Below are 17,679 nucleotides of genomic sequence, written 5' to 3'. Positions count from 1 at the left end.
TCATTAATAATGATTGTACATTGCAGGGTCTCCGCGCCGGGACCGTGTGGGTCAATGACTACAACGTCTTCGGCCAGCAAGTGCCGTTCGGCGGATACAAACAATCTGGACTGGGAAGAGAAAACGGACCCTACGGCATCAAGAACTACACGGAAGTGAAGGCCGTGGTGATCAAGATGCAGCAGAAAAACTCATAGACACAAGGACCAGTTACTACGGACTATACTATATAAGTTATCAGTGAGGCGCCGCACATTTCCGCCATACCACTACTATATGTATTATTTTTATATACAGTGACATCAATAAAAATGTTATATTAATTAGTAACGAGTTTATTTTTCAACAGCTAAGTCTAAAATCAGCACCTCGGTAATGCTTAAAATCTCCTAAATCAATACAACATTTAAAACGCTCGTAGAAATCCTTGTAAACATTAAATATCAAACGGACGCGTCGGCCGAGCGCTCGCGGAGACGCGGTGAAACAATTAACAGCGAAAAATATAAATAACGATCTGTGAGAGAGACTGCTCTGGAACACAACAGTGGAATGACAGTGCCGCTTAACCTACGATCACATAGCTTTAAACTAAACTAACAAAACAACTTACAAACGACGTGACGACGATCAATATCTTTGGGTTTATAGACGATACAAATCAATGAGGCGAATGATTGATTTTGTACTGAGCGGCTCGCCACGGCTGTCCTGCTGAGGAGTCGCGTGCCGGCGCGGGGTCAGCGCTTGTCGGACAGGTCGTCGGCGATGGTCGACAGATTCTCCTCCGATATCTTCTCGAGGCCGCCGCTCGTCAGCGAGGACAGGTGCTTGGCGAGGTCCTCCTCTATCTCCCTCTCGAGCGTCTCGAAGTCGTCCTCGCTGCACTTGAGACACTCGTCGGACGAGGAGTCGTTGTAGGCCGCGACGCTCTCTATGTTCAGCTCAACGTCGTCCCTCCTCTCCTTGAACAGACAGGGACTGCTGTTGCTCCTGGGCCGCGTGTTGTTGTTGATGGCCTTGAGGAGTATCTCCGACTTGGGCCTCGTTCTGTCCCTGGGCCGCGTCGGCAGTCTGTGGATCCTCTCCTCTATGGAGATGCTCCGTTTGAACACCAGGTCGGTGTGCCGCGCCGGGCCGTCTACGGCGTCGATGGAGTCGTCGCACCGGAAGTAGATGGTGTCGCATCCGTTCTCCTGCTTGAGCTTGATGAGGCAGCAGTCGTCCTTGTCGCAGAGTATCTCGTGTATGGAGCCGTGTAAGGGGATCAGCTTCACCTTGCCGAAGTCCTGCACGTTGGTGGACATCTCGTCGTCAATGTACAGGTCTTCGGTGCTGCGGGCTTCCTGGAACATGGACACATTGGAACCGTATTTGAATATATATAATGAAGTGTGAAACAAACGGCTAACGTAGTATTGACGGTACATATTCACATTTATAAAGCATTCATAGCATTCTTAACTAGCCGTTGCCTGCGGCTTCACCAGGAAATTCGACGAATTTGATAATAACTATTGTGGAAACCTAGTTCTATAAGTGAAATTTCTGACGGGTACCTACATACATATATATATATATATATATATATATGTTTATCTGCGGAGTGTATATATTGAGGTACATACATGTACCTGTAGGGCGCTGAACGCTTGGCATCTCTTGAGGGAGTTGTGGTGTTGGTCTCCGGGCGCGGGCTCGTCTCGTCCGCTGCCCGCGTCACAGATGGTGACGTTGACACAGCTGTCTAGGACCTGGAGCTGGTTGTCTCCGGAACGGCTGAAGGTAATCTGCAGCAGCGGCTTGCTGTTTCCGTTTATCTTGATGGTGGAGTACGTCTTGACCGACTCCCTCTTCGCCGTCACTTCCGGCTCGCCCTTCAACGACTCCACGATGTTGGTGACCCCCTTGTCGAGCATGTCCTCTCTGACCTCGTCGTATGATACCTGGTCCATCATCTGTCGGAACTCTTTCCTGATGAGGTCTCGTATGTAGTCTTCGATGCTCGCCGTGTCCGTGCCGCGGTCGACTTTGGGCTCGCTTGGAATATTTTCAGTCAATGTTCTGTGGGAAATTAATTATTCAGTTACATAGAAGGAAACTTAAATAACATTCATTTGAATAAAACTTATTGTTACTAAACAGAAAAATTCTCATTTTGAAAACGGCACAAAATAAAAAGCCAACATCACGCGGTGTTCCCAGGCGGTCACCCATCCAAGTACTGACCGCGCCCGACATTGCTTAACTTCGGTGATCGGACGAGAACCGGTGTGTTCAACGTGGTATGGACGTTGGCAAGTATATATCAGTATTTACCACGCATTATAAGTAAAAGAAAGTTATGTAATTTATATTGGTAATGTCTCTATCAGCACCTGTCTATTCACACAACATTAGGAACATACCCTTTCTCGGCGGCCTTCCTGTATGTCTTGGTATCTATTGGATGGAAGTTTATAGTTTTAGAGATGACATCTCGCTTCTGGCGATACTGCTCCCATTGGTTGCCTGTAATTTATTTTCCACTTCCGTAACGTAATATATAGAAAAACTAGTCACATTGTTGTATTATAATGTATATAAGTTTACGTACCTAATATTAACATAGTTATTTGTGAAAATAAAACCAACTATGCTTTGTGTAATTTATTTATTAGATGAATTAAAAGCATTTATGAACAGCGACACACTTTACAATGTAACTTATGTCTACACAGAAAGAAAGTTAGCTGAATCTATGAGTTTTATAACAAAAATACACCTGTTTTAGTACGAGTTAAGATTATTAGGGTGGAGGCAGTTAGTTGTTACATACAAAGAAAGTTAACAAACCAGCGCCGGATTAAACATGAACACGCATTAGGACACAGTATATTGAATGCGACCCTTATAAAAACGTTAAACTGTAAGTATTGAGTCACTTAAGCCCTAATGAATCAAAGTGACTTCAACAGCACTTATAACTGAAGTTAATCCGGCTCTGATGACAGTGATTAGTGAGAAACGATGACATATACAAGATAGTTATACGGAACCAAACACCGCAAGCGAACGGAAGCCCCACAACCGTTAATAGAAAGTTATCAAACGATATTGTACTTTATTTGTGTTAGTTTAGAGTGTATTTTCAACTAACCGCTCTTGGTGGGTGAAGCGTTCGGTGGTTGGTACGAACCCAGGCTGTGGGTGATGCAGTGCTGTGACAGGGACTTCTGTAGCGCCCCAGTGCAGTGGGAGGCGGGCTTCACTGCTGACACTCTCCGCTTACTGTAACACATAATAAACATATAAGGTTCGGTCAAGTCCATTTTGTCCGAGGAGCAGTTTCAGACTTGATTTTCAATGTTCAGCGTTACTTCCAGTAATGGCTGAAGGCAGTCTTTATAGCTTTCAAATACAAGTTGAATTCTCATAAAAATATAATGTTGGGGATAAGAAAGTGATAATTTCAAGTGAGTTTGGATTCAAAACTGTTTGCACAATTTATAGCCTTTTCCTCTCATATTCTCCAGACAAACAAGTCTGTATTTTTCATGAGAGATGTAGCTGATAACTAGTGTTGGGAAAATATTGTCCTAACTAACAATGATATTTAAGGCTTGGTTAAACAAACATCTAAGTTCATATGGCCCAAGAGGTGAACGCCATTAGGTTGACAAATGCAATCAGTACAGAGCTTTAAATACCTTTAGTCGGTCGTTTGCAACATAACTGTAAGCTGTTTATCTGATATACCACAAATATATTCATAAACCAAATTTTAATCTCGATGAAAAGTAAATTATAAAAGTGAAAAATAAATAATGAATTAAAAAAACAAAAAATATCAAAAAGCCAACATCACGCGGTGTTCCCAGGCGGTCACCCATCCAAGTACTGACCGCGCCCGACGTTGCTTAACTTCGGTGATCGGACGAGAACCGGTGTATTCAACGTGGTATGGACGTTGGCAACTTTATATACAAAATTAAGTAAAATAAGTCATTAACATCGTACTTGTTGTCTTCAGGCATGGATAGAGATCTGCCGGTCTTCTTGTTGGCTTCATATATCCACTTCTCGTGGATGGCGACGAGAGGCTTCACGTTGACATTGGCCAGTAGGTCTTCTTCGATCTTATACTTGATGGATTGGACACAGTTCAGAGACCGCGCACGTTCCAGATTAGTGTTCTGTATGAAGTCTTCTGGAGGATCCGATATTCTGGAAGCAAGACTCGTTATCACTATATATATATATATATATATTCAAATGTATGTATATGAATTTACTATAATTAGTCTATTTTTACTATGAATGTTAATTTCTCTTACGTAAAAAATCTCAAACAATTTCTCATGTAATTTTATTAGAGACATCGTTTATATATCAGAATTACTGTCTATAATTTGTTCGTAAATTGTTGTAACGAGTGTTATACATAATCAGCGCCATCTAGTTATTATATAAATAACTTTTTTTATTAAAATTAGCAGTTTATGACTTAAAACATATATTACGAATGTAGTAAGGAAAAATGTTATTGATAAAATACCTTTTCAGTCCTGTAAAGCTATCCCTAGCGATGTCATTTCTGTAATTCACGACTTCATTTCTCACCAACTGATAAGAACATAACTCGTCACATTTTTCTTCTTTGTCTAATGAATTATTCGTAGAGTTACTGTCTTCAGGCGACTGTTTCGTGTTGGTCTCTGGGAATACATAAAAATGCAAAAATTAAAAAAGAAAAGCCAACATCACGCGGTGTTCCCAGGCGGTCACCCATCCAAGTACTGACCGCGCCCGACGTTGCTTAACTTCGGTGATCGGACGAGAACCGGTGTGTTCAACGTGGTATGGACGTTGGCGACATAGTATAGAATTGTTGTATTTTATTGCCTTATCCTTTATAGATTATTCTACACAAGTTTCAGTACGTGTTACAGATTCCTAACTTCCATTTACAGACTACAGTCATATCAGTTCCATACAACAACAAATCTAAACGGGAGAATTACATTTTTCACGGCACATTGCATTCACATTATGTAGTCAACCGACTTCTGCTGATGATATTTTTTTATTTTCTTAGGCTTAATCGATTGTTTGAGGTTCTACTAAAAGTTTAAAAAAATATATATATCACGTTCATCAACAGATAATTTTTTCACAAACAGTCTAAAAAAAAGTTAAAATATGTCGTTTTCTCATTTAATATCTTTGGTTTGTTTTAATTTCAATTTACTACAATTAATATTAATTTCAGTATTATATAACGCTAAGTAATATTTCATTTACTATATAAATATTATTGATTCGTATATATAATTATATTTTAAACTACGGATTTGTCAACTTAGCATATACATTCCAATATTTTAAGGTCCTGAACGAAACATTTTTACAGAATTTATAAACTGGCATTGTGTATTTAGCTTCATTATGAAGAATATTATTTAATTAAATTTATATTGATATTAATTAAAAAAAAAAATACAATGTCCGTGTGTTATTGTGTATGTATATTTGTTACACAATATATCATAAACCCTTTTTGATATTGTTTTTCATGTAAAGAGTTATTATGCTGTAATTACATAGAGTAATCTTTGTCACACAATTGACAGGATATGAAGGAACAAGTAACATATAATAACACTGAGGAAATGATACACACACACACACATACATACATACATATATATATATATATATGTTTATGTATTGATTAGGAATTCATAACTATTTACCTTCGTTATTATTGCTCAACTCCTGACCCCCGGCGTTCCTCGCATGCCGTCTGTCATCCACATCCCCCGACAGCCAGGCGTTTTTCCTCAACTTATTACTCCTAGCTATGGGTGTTGTCGGTAAGCTGTAATTCTTTATATCAAAATTGTAAGAGGACTTTTCGTTCCCATTGCGATCTTTGAGTATAGTTTTGATTGAATCCAAATTGTATTCAGGTACTTTTATGTGCAACGGTTTATATGATTTAGGTGTGAAGCTTCTGCTTAGTTTGGCGGTGGATCGTTCGGAAATTTCGTCCCTATTTGTATCGTCGTTCAGTCCGAAATGCGTCAATCTCGTGTCAGGGCTCACTATGCTGCAATATTCCGTGGAATCGCTTCTGTGGAGTGTCCCCGGCGTTTCGATGTCTCTGATCCTGGCTCGGAGCTTTGCTATCGGCGTCGAGCAGGCGCTTGAGTAATCTTTTATTTGTGAATGGTACGTGTGTACATTGTCTTCCTCGTCGGATACGAAACATTTTTCGGTTGTATACGATGTGAGTAGGTTCGTTTTGCGCAATGTCTCATTGTGACTGGATTTAACTTCATTATCGCTGCCCGTCGAACTGTCCGTGTGTTTGTGCACGACCGCTGTATGCTCTAAACTTTTTGGGCTTTGATAATCGGAGTCGGTGGGCGAGGTTGTATCCCAAGGTTGCGTGCTGAAACTAGATTTCTTCTTGGCGATTTTCTCCGGCAATATAATGTATTCGATTTCGTCTAAATCATGCTGAAATATTTTTTTAATTGCATTAATAATAATCAAAGACAAAACATTATCGCAGCTATATGAGTAGTACTAGAAAAATAAAACAGAAATAATCAAAAAAGCCAACATCACGCGGTGTTCCCAGGCGGTCACCCATCCAAGTACTGACCGCGCCCGACGTTGCTTAACTTCGGTGATCGGACGAGAACCGGTGTATTCAACGTGGTATGGACGTTGGCGATTGAGAATAAGTATTTGTCATACATTATAAGCAGATTAAAAATATTAGATTCTTATATTTTTTAAATAAAATACCGGAAATTATTGTTAATCGAGTATTTTAAGGATACTACAATAACGAACACAGACTATAGGTCAAATTATGGAAACCTTCTTAATTCGAAAAGACCAAAGAAAACTTAAAAAGCGAAATGTGACAACTTATAGTGACTTATAGGACGTAATTAGCCGTAAATCAAATTACTATGGAGTTTTATTTCATTGACTAGAAATTTTTCTCTATGTAGTTTGGAAACGGCGACTATATCTAGGGATGCTGGTCCCTAATAGCCTAACATTAATTCAATATCAATTCGTTTCACCTTTGCCTTTTGCAGTGCCACTTGAAGTTCCCCCAAGTCGATTCTGTGTTCCCGGTCTAACTTGAGCCCTGCTTCCAGTACTGCTAGTATACAACCAGGGTATGAACCATCCCTGGGCAGCTGGAGACCCGTCCTCCATAATGTATACAACTCTTTAAGCTTGGCATAATTTAGTGTCTTCCAGGGAACTGAGGCTGGAATGATAGTTAATAATAAAATTTTACTCTTGATTTTATGTTTCGTCTTTTTTATATCGAAAAAAAAAATGTAATTATCATCTTATTAAATACATAAAACACATATGTTCATTTTTATAAGAAATTATTAAAGAAACTTGATAAATACAATATAAACAAACAGACACGTCATGCTGAATACGGGAATATTATTTTAAAAGCGCTTTTCCACAGGTTATAACGCTAAAAACAGAGCCTCGTTTTTGTGAAGTTAGTTAATTCGAATGAATTACTTCTGGTCAACTAAACACTTTCAAATACAAAAAACAACGCCAACCGTTACAACACTCCCACAGTATGAGACATAGGGAATAGACATCGCTTTTGTTACACGGATGCACCATCCCCTCATCAGGTTCAAACAGCTCCGGGGCCTGCCAGTTGTAGTCCGTCATCTCTAAGTAATAATCGTAGGGCTTTGACACAACATCAGTGTCCGATCTCTGAGTCAGAAGCGGCTCGCTCTCTGATGACGTCCGGTTATCTGAAAATTTTATATTGTATGATAGTAGTGTAGTGTAGTGGAACTTGTACACTATATACATTGAAGTAGAGTGTATTTTAAATTGCGTGTATTTGAAACATATAAGAGTACCGTTGCAGATTTGTTTGCTTTTGAAAAAATATACATGCGTATATTTTTTTTAAATCAATGGCGGCAAACGAGCAGACGGCCTACTTGGTGGTAGATAGTTACCGGTTAGGGATGTTGCGGATGCATTGCCGACCTAGATTTTGTTAGAGGGAGAGGAAAGAGTGGGAAAATGGAAAGGGTAACCGTCTCTCTCACTCATTGGACTAAACGCAGCCATTAAAGACTACTTCACCTATCTTCTGTGAGAGGGTTGTACTTCCCCGGTCGAGTCAGCCTATGTTCACTACCACCTTCAGATGTATAGCGGAATTTATGAACTATATACATTGGTGTAGACTATACTTAGCATTGCATGTATATGAAATTTGTGCTAAAAGTACAGTTATATATTTGTTTAGAATTAAATATAAAAATATTAAGTTGGTTTGCGTTTTTGCTTCAAAAACTCAAAATTTTCTGCACCGATTCGGCTGAAATTTTGACACGATATACAACACACTTCAAGAATTGTTTTCATCTATTTTTTACGATACTGACATTCCCCTAAGTGCGACATTAACCAGCCAAAACTCTGCAACGGCACATGACTCGCAGTTGAAAAATTAACGAACAACGTAGTGGAAGCACAGATTTTAACGGGGCCTTGTAAAGGTGAAGATGTCCTTATTCCTCGAATTCCCATAATCCCGACCGATACACCGTTTCAATTTAAAAGATTGGCGTCCACAATCACATTTGACAAAGTTCAAGGTCAGTCTTAAGAAATGTGTGGATTAAATTAGGACGTGGATTGCATTTCGCACGGACAATTGTATGTTGCGTGTTCCCGTGTTGGAAAACCAGACAGCCTCTATATCAACACAAACAATGGGAAAACAAAAAATATTGTTTACCCGCAAGTATTGAAAATTTAAACTTCAATAAAACAAACGCTGCCTTTCGTTGTTTACGGCCAAGCTCGGCAGGGCACAACTAATATATATATTAGTCAAAAATTAAAAATTAACTATCATTCTATACAAATTCTAGTCATATAAATTTAACTATTAGTTTTAACAGAACCCTAACTCAATTCTCATATATTAATCACATGTAATCAAACTCACCGCTAATGTTAGTATAGTGAGGTTCAGTTTTGTAAGTATCATAGCCTTTGTCATATATTTTCTTCTTCGTCAATCTCGTACAGGGCTGGAGGTCGGCTATCTTGGCTATATCTTGGGCCGTTATCATAATGCTTTTGCTAGTCAATGCTGTATGAAGGTAGCCTTGCATGTTCAGAAAGACCAGGGCATTTGTTATATCCAGGGTATAATGGATCGATGTTTGGATGCTTAGAATACGACCCTGGAATTTGAAATAACTGACATATAGGCTAAGAGACACTTCACGGTGAGTCGACAATCAGAATGTTCTTGGAAAAAAACAACTTTCGATATTAAAAAGGCTTGTATGGGCGTAATAATGTACATTTAAATAAAATTCTTTGGTAAGACAGCGCCATCTAGTGTGTGATAAGTGTCTTCATACGAAATACAACTTCATGGTTCATCTTAAGGAAGTGCAAGAAATTTTTGAAATATAATGTGTCTTATTGTTTTGTAAGGTCATGGTGGCCTGGAGGTTAAAGGAAAATAGAAAGGGTCTCTCACGTCACTCAGACGTGAGGGCGCGGGTTCGAAACCTGGCAAGTACCAATGTCATCTTTTCCGAGTCATATGTACTTTCTAAGAGTATTTAGACACCACTGGCTGGAACAGGCTACAGCAAGCCTTGGGGTTTTAATAGCCCCAAAAAAGTGCTGTTGCAGAAGGCAAGGGGAAACCACAGCAACTATCTTCCCATGAAAGTCATCATGTATAAGAATCACTGAGACGTGATGACCACCACGAGTCTGCAAACTGGCGACGATGATGATGATTGTTTTGTAAACAACAACACTGGATAATTATTATGCATATAAAACATTCTTATATACAAATTACGCAATCTCTATACTAATATAGATATATATTTAATTTATACAATAAGTAATTGTTTCTTAAAAGGTGACAGTGGTTTTCATCAAACAAGTTCTATATTCACCTGCATATGCAGCATTCCATACAAGCTATCGATGCATCTCTCACATATCAGGTGCACATTGTTCTGGACATCCGGGTACACACCCATGAGGAGGATTATGTTTGGATGGCGGAATTTTCTGGAACGTAACATGGAAGTATTAGTATTTAAAAGCAGTTATCATTGCAAAACATTGTACATTATTGTCTGAATAGGATGAGAGGTAGTTTAACAATTTATATCCCTTATGTGCAATAAATTATAGGCTCAATAAATATCCATGACTGTAGTCATACAGATACTGTACATTGTTTGTAAACTAGACAATCAATACGACTAATTAGAAAAATTAAAAAAGATCAATCAAACATTGTCCCGTGATAAATTTATTGTGAGATAAGACCGCACTTTACAGTGGAAAATCATAAAGTACTTTAAAATCACAAAAAATCAATAAATCACTAAACAGGCTAAGGTCGATTAATTTTTAGCTGAAATTTACTAACGAATCAAGTATGAAAAATATTATTTAATAATAACTACTTCAAGAGAAATCCATAGCCAAATGTCGCTAACCACATTCCGACTCCGCCAGCCAATCTGATGATTGTTTGTGTACCAAACTACTAACATATCATATAGTCTTCACATCTAGTGTATTAATACTATTACCTTTAGCCTTTAGATTACAATAACATACGCAGACCATTTTCAGTTATCTGTCTTTTACTATACCTTCATAACTACCCTATTCATGTTTTGTTTTAAGTGGTTCGCATCATATGCAACTGATACCTCAATATATTAATCTCCATGTTCCATTTCTTCCTGACATGCTCCACTGTGACGTCATTGAGTCTTTTTATCTGAACTGGGACGACGCCCCATTTGCCCAAACTCCAAGAACTATTCCTTTCAATTGTAACGTCCAGATTGCAGGCGCTGGCTATCGGCAGACCGAAAGCGCTGGTGTCGCTCTGGAAAATTGAGTTTTAATGCATTGTAATATGGTTCAGTTTAATGAGGATAAAGAAGATTCCAAGTTACTATATGGTTTGCTTAGAGTTCAGACTGTATCAACTAGCCGTTGAAATTTAGTTTCAAGTGCATTTGAATAAGGTGTAATTTAGGATGATATAATATTCCGAGTTTAAACTTTTTCGTGGATTGACCATATAGATTACCTTACAACCATTAAAATGTTCTTCTTTACAATTCTTGAATGTCTTTATACAAACTACTGGATAGAGAATTTTGTAATATGAGACATCTTTTACGAGTAGCAAAATATTACGAGTCAAACAAAACTAAGGCATTATTTTTTTACTTGACTTATATAGCGATATAATAGTACGGAATGTGAACATCGTGTCATTTGTCCTCATTACACTCACCCTACTGTCATCTGATTTGCTGGTCGTCGACGGAGCCTGTAACTGTTCATCGGCCCATTTGTCAAAATGTTTCAATTCGCTCATAACCTCCCACAGTTTGACGTCACAGCTGTCGTTCTTATGGCTGCCAGAACCCTCGCTGGACTTCTTCGCGTCACCAGTTTTCACACCGTCTAATTCGTCATCGCTCCTCGATAACTCTAAAAAGTTTTTAGTGTCAAATGGTAACGAACTGTCCTTATAAAACAGCGGCGGCGTCAAGGGTTGGTCGTCCTTGAAGTCTATTTGTTTCTGCACTAGAAAATCTGGCGATCTCTGACGATGCTTACGCTGCTTGCGAGGCTCGGAATAAGACGCGAACATATTCCCCGGCATGAAAACTTGGTTCTGAAATAGAAAGTGAATGTTGGGGGCACCTTCGTACAGCTTCTCCTCGGAATGGATGCTTCCTGTTCGCTTCTGTGATTTCTTCTTATATTTCATAGCCGATTTCTTTTCGTAATTGAAAGTCGCGTCCGGATCACCGGTACAATTGGTGCAAGATACAGGCAGAGAGTGTCGACCGCATTTCTTTTTGTTCGGTGTGTCTTGGACATCCTTGCTGCCAATTGATCGTCTCGCTTGGAATTCGGCCAGATCTCTCTTGTACTCCTCCGTCCTGATGGTGCCCACTTGAACCGGTGGGTCATCGACGCTGGATGCCGGGCTCACACGGCCAGTGGTAACTGTGAGACGTTCCCTGTAAGTATATAATAAAACAGCAATGTATGCGCGATTCAGACCAGTTACAATAGATTCAATAATAGGATCGGTGGAATTGAGTGGAACCAATCAACTATATCATAAAAACATGATGCCACCGCCACACGCCTCCAAGCACACAAAGCCTGAATACACTTGACGTACAACGATTTATTACCTTTACTTAGAGCGATTTAATCAAACGACTCACACTGAACGTAAGGACATAGTTTATGTTGCTGACGAATATAACGTCTTTACAATAATAGACGCTTTGTAATTAATATAAAGAAATTTAGCGTGGGATAGAAGCGGATCACACGGAGATTTAAAGATCCATTGAGATTGTTTTTGTCGCCTTTTCATTTTCTTAACGGTGATAAAATCAAAGTGGACCAGATCACTAGGACTTAGAGTTTTTTTCGACCATGAATTTGGATCTATTTCCGTCACAAGCTATTTGACGAAATTAATAAAATTTAAAATGTCTAATATCGAAACATTAATAGAAATTCAGACTTTTTCTTGTTAGATTGAAAATAAAATACGCTTATATAATTAACCGACTCGTTGAAAACGAAAGACGCCTCCGTAATCATACCAACTAAATTGAGTTACGTCAATAACCTAGGACGTAAATATTTTGATCGCCATTAAAATAACAATTAAATAGTCGACGTTTCGTTATTTTTACATTTATCAAACAACGAGTCATGACTCCCGACCGTGACTGAATCGTCACGACGCTCTGATTCACCAACTTAAACCTATGTAGATACACTTTCGCTTCACCGACAGTAAGGAATGTAATGCAGTTTGAATTATGACAACAATAAAAAATTTAGAGGGGTCAAATATAAATAATGTTAATTTTAATCAGATTCTCATTAAAATCTGAATAGTTTAATTTAACTGACGGTACTTCTAACTCCTCTAACTCTACAATATCGTAACGATTAGCCCAATGATGCACGACACACATTTAATATTTGTGGTAGTTAACGAAAATTTTAATATATGAAAAATATTATGAGATAAAAGAGTTGCAGTTAAAAATTATTAAAAAAAAAATCTATATACATATTCAGGCAAATTTTATTAAAATTCTATATACGATTATAAGAAATAATATCTCGTCTATAAAGAATACTAGTAGATTTTAACGAAATACATACTAAAGAGTTATAAAACATATTTAAAATAGAAAGCACTATCGAAACTATAACAAAGTCAGAGATAATCTTACACAAATAAGCTGTCTGTCTATCAATAATATTTTTTTACGAGTAATTGTAATAAATAAACTTCAGACAATCGAGTGAAAGTTCGATTAGATTTCATTGTCGAAATGAAAATTTATTTAAGTTCCATTAAATATTACTAGTTACATATACATATATGTGATATCTCGTGTAGTTAAATCAATATAATATAACCGTGTAATTCATACAGATGTTGTTATAATTTCTAAAGTAAAAGTATGAAATACAATCAGCGGTAAAACTGCACAAAGAGCATACCAAAGCTTTGTATTGTGTGAGCGATGGTAAAAAAAAAAAGGCTGGTAGATATGAAATTTGTTATGAATTGAACACCTTGTATAAAATACAGCGGGAATAAAATCTGTTAGTTGCTATTTGTTTCGATAAATCCAGTAAAATTAAAATATTGTATTGTATTAATAAGTATATATAAAAATTTAATTTATTTCATATATTCATTATTTAGGTAAACATTATATAGCAAAATATATATATATATATATTAAAATAAAGTTTAAGAAATCTTAATTAAACTGAGTTTTCTACGTGACTTTACTTAATTTTATTGCGGAATATATCATGCTAATTATATATTCAAATAAAAGTGATTCTTCATAAAGATATAACAATAACATTATACGATATCAGTATGTGTCGCTTATTCAAAAAATAAACTAGCTTTTCAATATAGATATAGATTTAATATAGTGCAATAAGAGTGAATAACCGGAATACTGTCCGTGTTTAGGTTAAAGTCGCGAACTTATGGTACGGATATTACATAAATAAGTTTGATTTAATATATATACTGATTATTATGTAGGTAAAGTTTTTAATGAGACACTGAAAAAATTTATCGATAATAATTATTGCACGGGCGTTTAAATATCTATACTATATATATATTTAGAGACCGAATTAGAATTTGGAAAGTCTCAATACCGTTCATTTAGTGAAAGCGGTTGACAATCGAAATTTGGGATGCGACATTTTTTTTACGATAAACTTGTAATTATTATAATCTAGAACCTTAGTCTTGACGACAAATTTGTTACCAACAACACGGTTTAATTTAAATGCAACTAATATTCTCGATTGTATCTACCGTCGCCTTTTTTATTATTTTAAACTACATCCCTGTGGAAAAAGTCTTATAAATTCTGATAAAAAACAGCTAACTGGGTATAAGAATTTATCAGTTAAAAAAATATTTATAAGATTGAAAAATTTTTCTGATACAGATTTCTATAAAAATCTATCAGTTATGAGAATTTTAGTGACCGTTTCCACAGGGATACTCCCGACGATTCTGTTACTTTTCAGCAGCCGTGATCAGGGGCTAACGCATACGAAAATGTTCGTTTTATTAAAATGAATACCAGTCAATGTCTTGTATACCATTAAAGTTTTTTTTTCTTGAAACTACAAAACTATGAAATTACAACTAGATTGAACTCGAGATAATGAAAGGTTTTTCACTTAATAACCAACGTTTACGCTATAACTGTGTCTTTAATGTAACTATTAATATAAGTAGTGTGACGGTGTGTTCTTGTGGTAAGGATGTTGAACTGGTTTGTCGATTTTATATATAGATTTGGATACACGTATTTTGTTGTCATGAAGGGCGTGAAATATATAATGAAACCTTTTGTCTTATTTTCACAAGTTTTCATTAGAATTATTGCTGACTATTATAAAAAAATTCAAGATCCTTAAAATCTCCACGTAAATGTATGAAATATTCTGTCCTCACCACAAAGGAACGGGAAATTTTTCAAATACAGTCAAGCGTAAAAAATATACCTTGTGCAATCATGAACACTATCCATCTATGATATATTGGTAAAATAGTTAATATAATATAATAATACTATATGTAGTAACTCTTTAAGTGAAGAGGTTTCAATTTACTATGTAACCTATGTCTGAAAACAAAAAAAAAACTTAGGTCCTTTGATAAAATTAAATTGATGATTTATATTTTGTAAAGATAAAAAAACGTTATGACTTTCGTGTAATGTTGATATTAAATCGTAATGCGAAAGATTGATCTCTAAGAAGAAATTTATTCGATGCTAGCCGTCGACGGCGGCTTTGCCCGCATATTAAACTACCTTTTAGATACGCGTTGTAATCATTGTCAGTTTTAATACCTCCAAGATCGTATAATTATCTGATCCAGTTTCAGTAACAAGTCAACTACAGGACATTGACCTTTCGATTAAAAAATAGTTGAATTTCAGGCGGGCCGCGGAGCTTGTTTTGTCACGTAGATGTTATAATAAAAAAAATAATTGCAAATCAATTATAAAAATGATTTGTCAAATGAAGCTACGCCTCATTGAAGTTGATAACAATAAAAATATCGTCAATGTGATTTATAAATAAATCATTATTAATTATATAAATTTATGTCGTTAAGTTTTACGATAAACATACGACCATTTACTATATTTTATGCTATAAAAAATAAATTATTACTGAAAATGATTCGTTAAAAAAAATACATTTCAAAGATTCGTAATTTTTTTTTTTATTCATTCGAATGAGGCATACACTTAAGTGTTATAGTATTTAATTTTTTTTTTTTAATCTTAGTCAAATCCAGAATGTCCTTACAAATATTTACATTCACAGTCTGTCGAGTCTTATAAATGCAAATTAATATTTAATACGTACACACAAACCTATCGTTTGACGTACATTATATAGATTTCAAATTAATATTATGCCTGTGATAAAAGCCTTCAAAATTGTGAATTGAAATTTTGAAATAGGCAAATTACAAATTCCAATGCAGGCATTTGACCAAAACCTATAGTTGGCAAGCATTTTATTAGAACAATAAAAAAATAAGTTATATATTGCAACAGAAGTAATTTTGGAATGCAGTTTATTATTTAAAAATCTTATACATTTTCTTTAAAATGATATTAAATATCGTTACAGTGATGAACATATTTCTTTAAGGCACGTATTAAAATATTTACCTATATTAAAGAATCAGATTCCATGTTACTGAAAAAAAAACTGGATAAATGAAAATGATAGTACTTGAATCATCTTTAAGTATTATTAAAATTTAGTGTGGTTTAAGTTAGAATATAATAATTGTATTACGTGTTATTGATCACTTCGATGTATTCCACTTTAAAATGATATTTAAATTTTAAATCGAAAGACTCACGAGCGTTGCCTTATAGAGAAAAAAAAATACTTTTCGGAAAAAAAAAAACGATAAAACTTTTCAAACTCGTAAAATCTTCTATTTGTTAAAAACATTTTGTTAATATTTTCTGCAAGTTATTATAAATTCATAGTGATTATAAGAAATAATAATTCTGAAGAACGCATTATTTTAATAATAATTATAATAACTTTGTTTAAAGCGCCCTCTATGGTATTACTAAGAAATATGCGACATAATTTTATTACATACGTACTCATTACTAACTACTAATGGCAAATTATTTAACATGCAAGCAAATTATTAATACTGATTTACGATAATTATTAATTTCTTTTACTTTAAAAACAAATTCGCCTTTACAGCAATGAACCTTAGTTATATGTACCATTACATATTTATTTTATGAAAACGTAGGTAGTGAGTACTGAATACATACCGGCGTAGCCACTTGAAAACACCCATTTCTTGCGAGGAATCCACTTTTTCTTGATTCTAACTAAACATTTAACAGTACAGTCTACACGACACTAATAAAAACTTTTGGATGTAAGAGTCAGCGAGTAGCGAGCACGCGGGACATTACCGGCGTATTTAATTCAATCGTTACAAAAAACCTCTAACAACAATGACTACCGATATATTGTGCGGTCAGACAAAACATCACGGACGGCACGGCAATCGCAATGAGTTGAATTCGGTTTTTTGTACAAATTACTTTTCGTCGCGCTCCGGTGATCTACTTCATCCATACAGGCCGGAGCCCCGCACTAGCCCAGTCTACACTCAACTGCGTCGATGGACGACCCGTTAACATTAAAAGTGCAATAAATTGCAAAATAAAGGGTAGATAGTGAGAAAAGTTTAACAGTTTAATTATTTATTTACCGGCTGCGTCGATTTCTTGACGTTTCCCTTTCTGATCGCCCTCTCAACGCTTTGTATTCATATAAAAATTTCTTCATTTTAATCACTCCACTTATTTTAAGATAATAATACTATTCTTATTGTAGTTTCTTTGAAAATTGATGTTTAATCTATTTTAAATTCGCAACACTATTAACAATCATCGCTTTTAATAATATTGATAATTTGTAAATGACATTTCACTG

At 35.9% G+C, this 17,679-nt stretch overlaps 2 protein-coding genes and 4 non-coding genes across 9 annotated transcripts in view; 1 reads left to right on the top strand and 5 right to left on the bottom strand.

The window, feature by feature from the left end:
• Positions 1-326, top strand: part of LOC116767916 (aldehyde dehydrogenase, mitochondrial) — a 17,903-nt gene extending 17,577 nt beyond the window's left edge. Inside the window, exon 11 of the mRNA XM_032658456.2 lies at positions 27-326. Coding sequence (XP_032514347.2) covers positions 27-197 — 171 coding nt within the window. The 3' untranslated portion in view covers positions 198-326. The remainder of the gene's footprint in view (positions 1-26) is intronic.
• LOC116768224 (uncharacterized) lies at positions 315-17,679 on the bottom strand. Of its 4 annotated transcripts, XM_061523654.1 has the most exons (15): positions 17,456-17,678; positions 11,791-12,113; positions 11,375-11,574; positions 10,776-10,957; positions 10,002-10,119; positions 9,023-9,263; positions 7,599-7,805; positions 7,086-7,279; positions 5,736-6,504; positions 4,538-4,697; positions 4,000-4,206; positions 3,140-3,270; positions 2,409-2,511; positions 1,629-2,064; positions 315-1,346 (listed from the first exon to the last, which is right to left on the bottom strand). In XM_061523654.1, exons 1-15 carry the CDS (start codon positions 17,530-17,532, stop codon positions 741-743), a joined length of 3,954 nt encoding a protein of 1,317 aa, XP_061379638.1. In that variant the 5' UTR covers positions 17,533-17,678; the 3' UTR covers positions 315-740. The 4 variants fall into 4 exon arrangements, with proteins under 4 accessions (XP_061379638.1, XP_061379636.1, XP_061379635.1 ...); XM_061523652.1 differs by having other exon boundaries at positions 1,635-2,064; positions 11,375-12,113; positions 17,456-17,679; XM_061523651.1 differs by having other exon boundaries at positions 11,375-12,113.
• On the bottom strand, positions 2,181-2,299 carry LOC116768273 (5S ribosomal RNA). Its single transcript, XR_004353368.2, has one exon. It is a non-coding gene; the product is annotated as a 5S ribosomal RNA (ribosomal RNA).
• On the bottom strand, positions 3,836-3,954 carry LOC116776417 (5S ribosomal RNA). Its single transcript, XR_004353920.1, has one exon. It is a non-coding gene; the product is annotated as a 5S ribosomal RNA (ribosomal RNA).
• On the bottom strand, positions 4,735-4,853 carry LOC116776418 (5S ribosomal RNA). The gene has a single exon (XR_004353921.2). It is a non-coding gene; the product is annotated as a 5S ribosomal RNA (ribosomal RNA).
• LOC133319412 (5S ribosomal RNA) lies at positions 6,604-6,722 on the bottom strand. Its single transcript, XR_009753030.1, has one exon. It is a non-coding gene; the product is annotated as a 5S ribosomal RNA (ribosomal RNA).

The sequence above is a fragment of the Danaus plexippus genome, chromosome 19 (assembly GCF_018135715.1).
Source record: "Danaus plexippus chromosome 19, MEX_DaPlex, whole genome shotgun sequence".
NCBI classification, from domain to species: Eukaryota; Metazoa; Arthropoda; class Insecta; order Lepidoptera; family Nymphalidae; genus Danaus; species Danaus plexippus.
Note: the sequence above shows the minus strand (reverse complement) of the source record. Positions and strands in the feature narration are given on the sequence as shown.

Excerpts from the sequence above, each read along its gene's own strand:
- LOC116768224 (XM_061523651.1), bottom strand. The coding sequence starts at position 17,532 with ATGAAGAAATTTTTATATGAATACAAAGCGTTGAGAGGGCGATCAGAA. Across the intron at positions 9,264-10,001 it reads ATGGAATGCTGCATATGCAG|GGTCGTATTCTAAGCATCCA; the intron begins GTGAATATAGAA and ends TTCAAATTCCAG. Across the intron at positions 4,207-4,537 it reads AGCTTTACAGGACTGAAAAG|AATATCGGATCCTCCAGAAG; the intron begins GTATTTTATCAA and ends TCTTGCTTCCAG.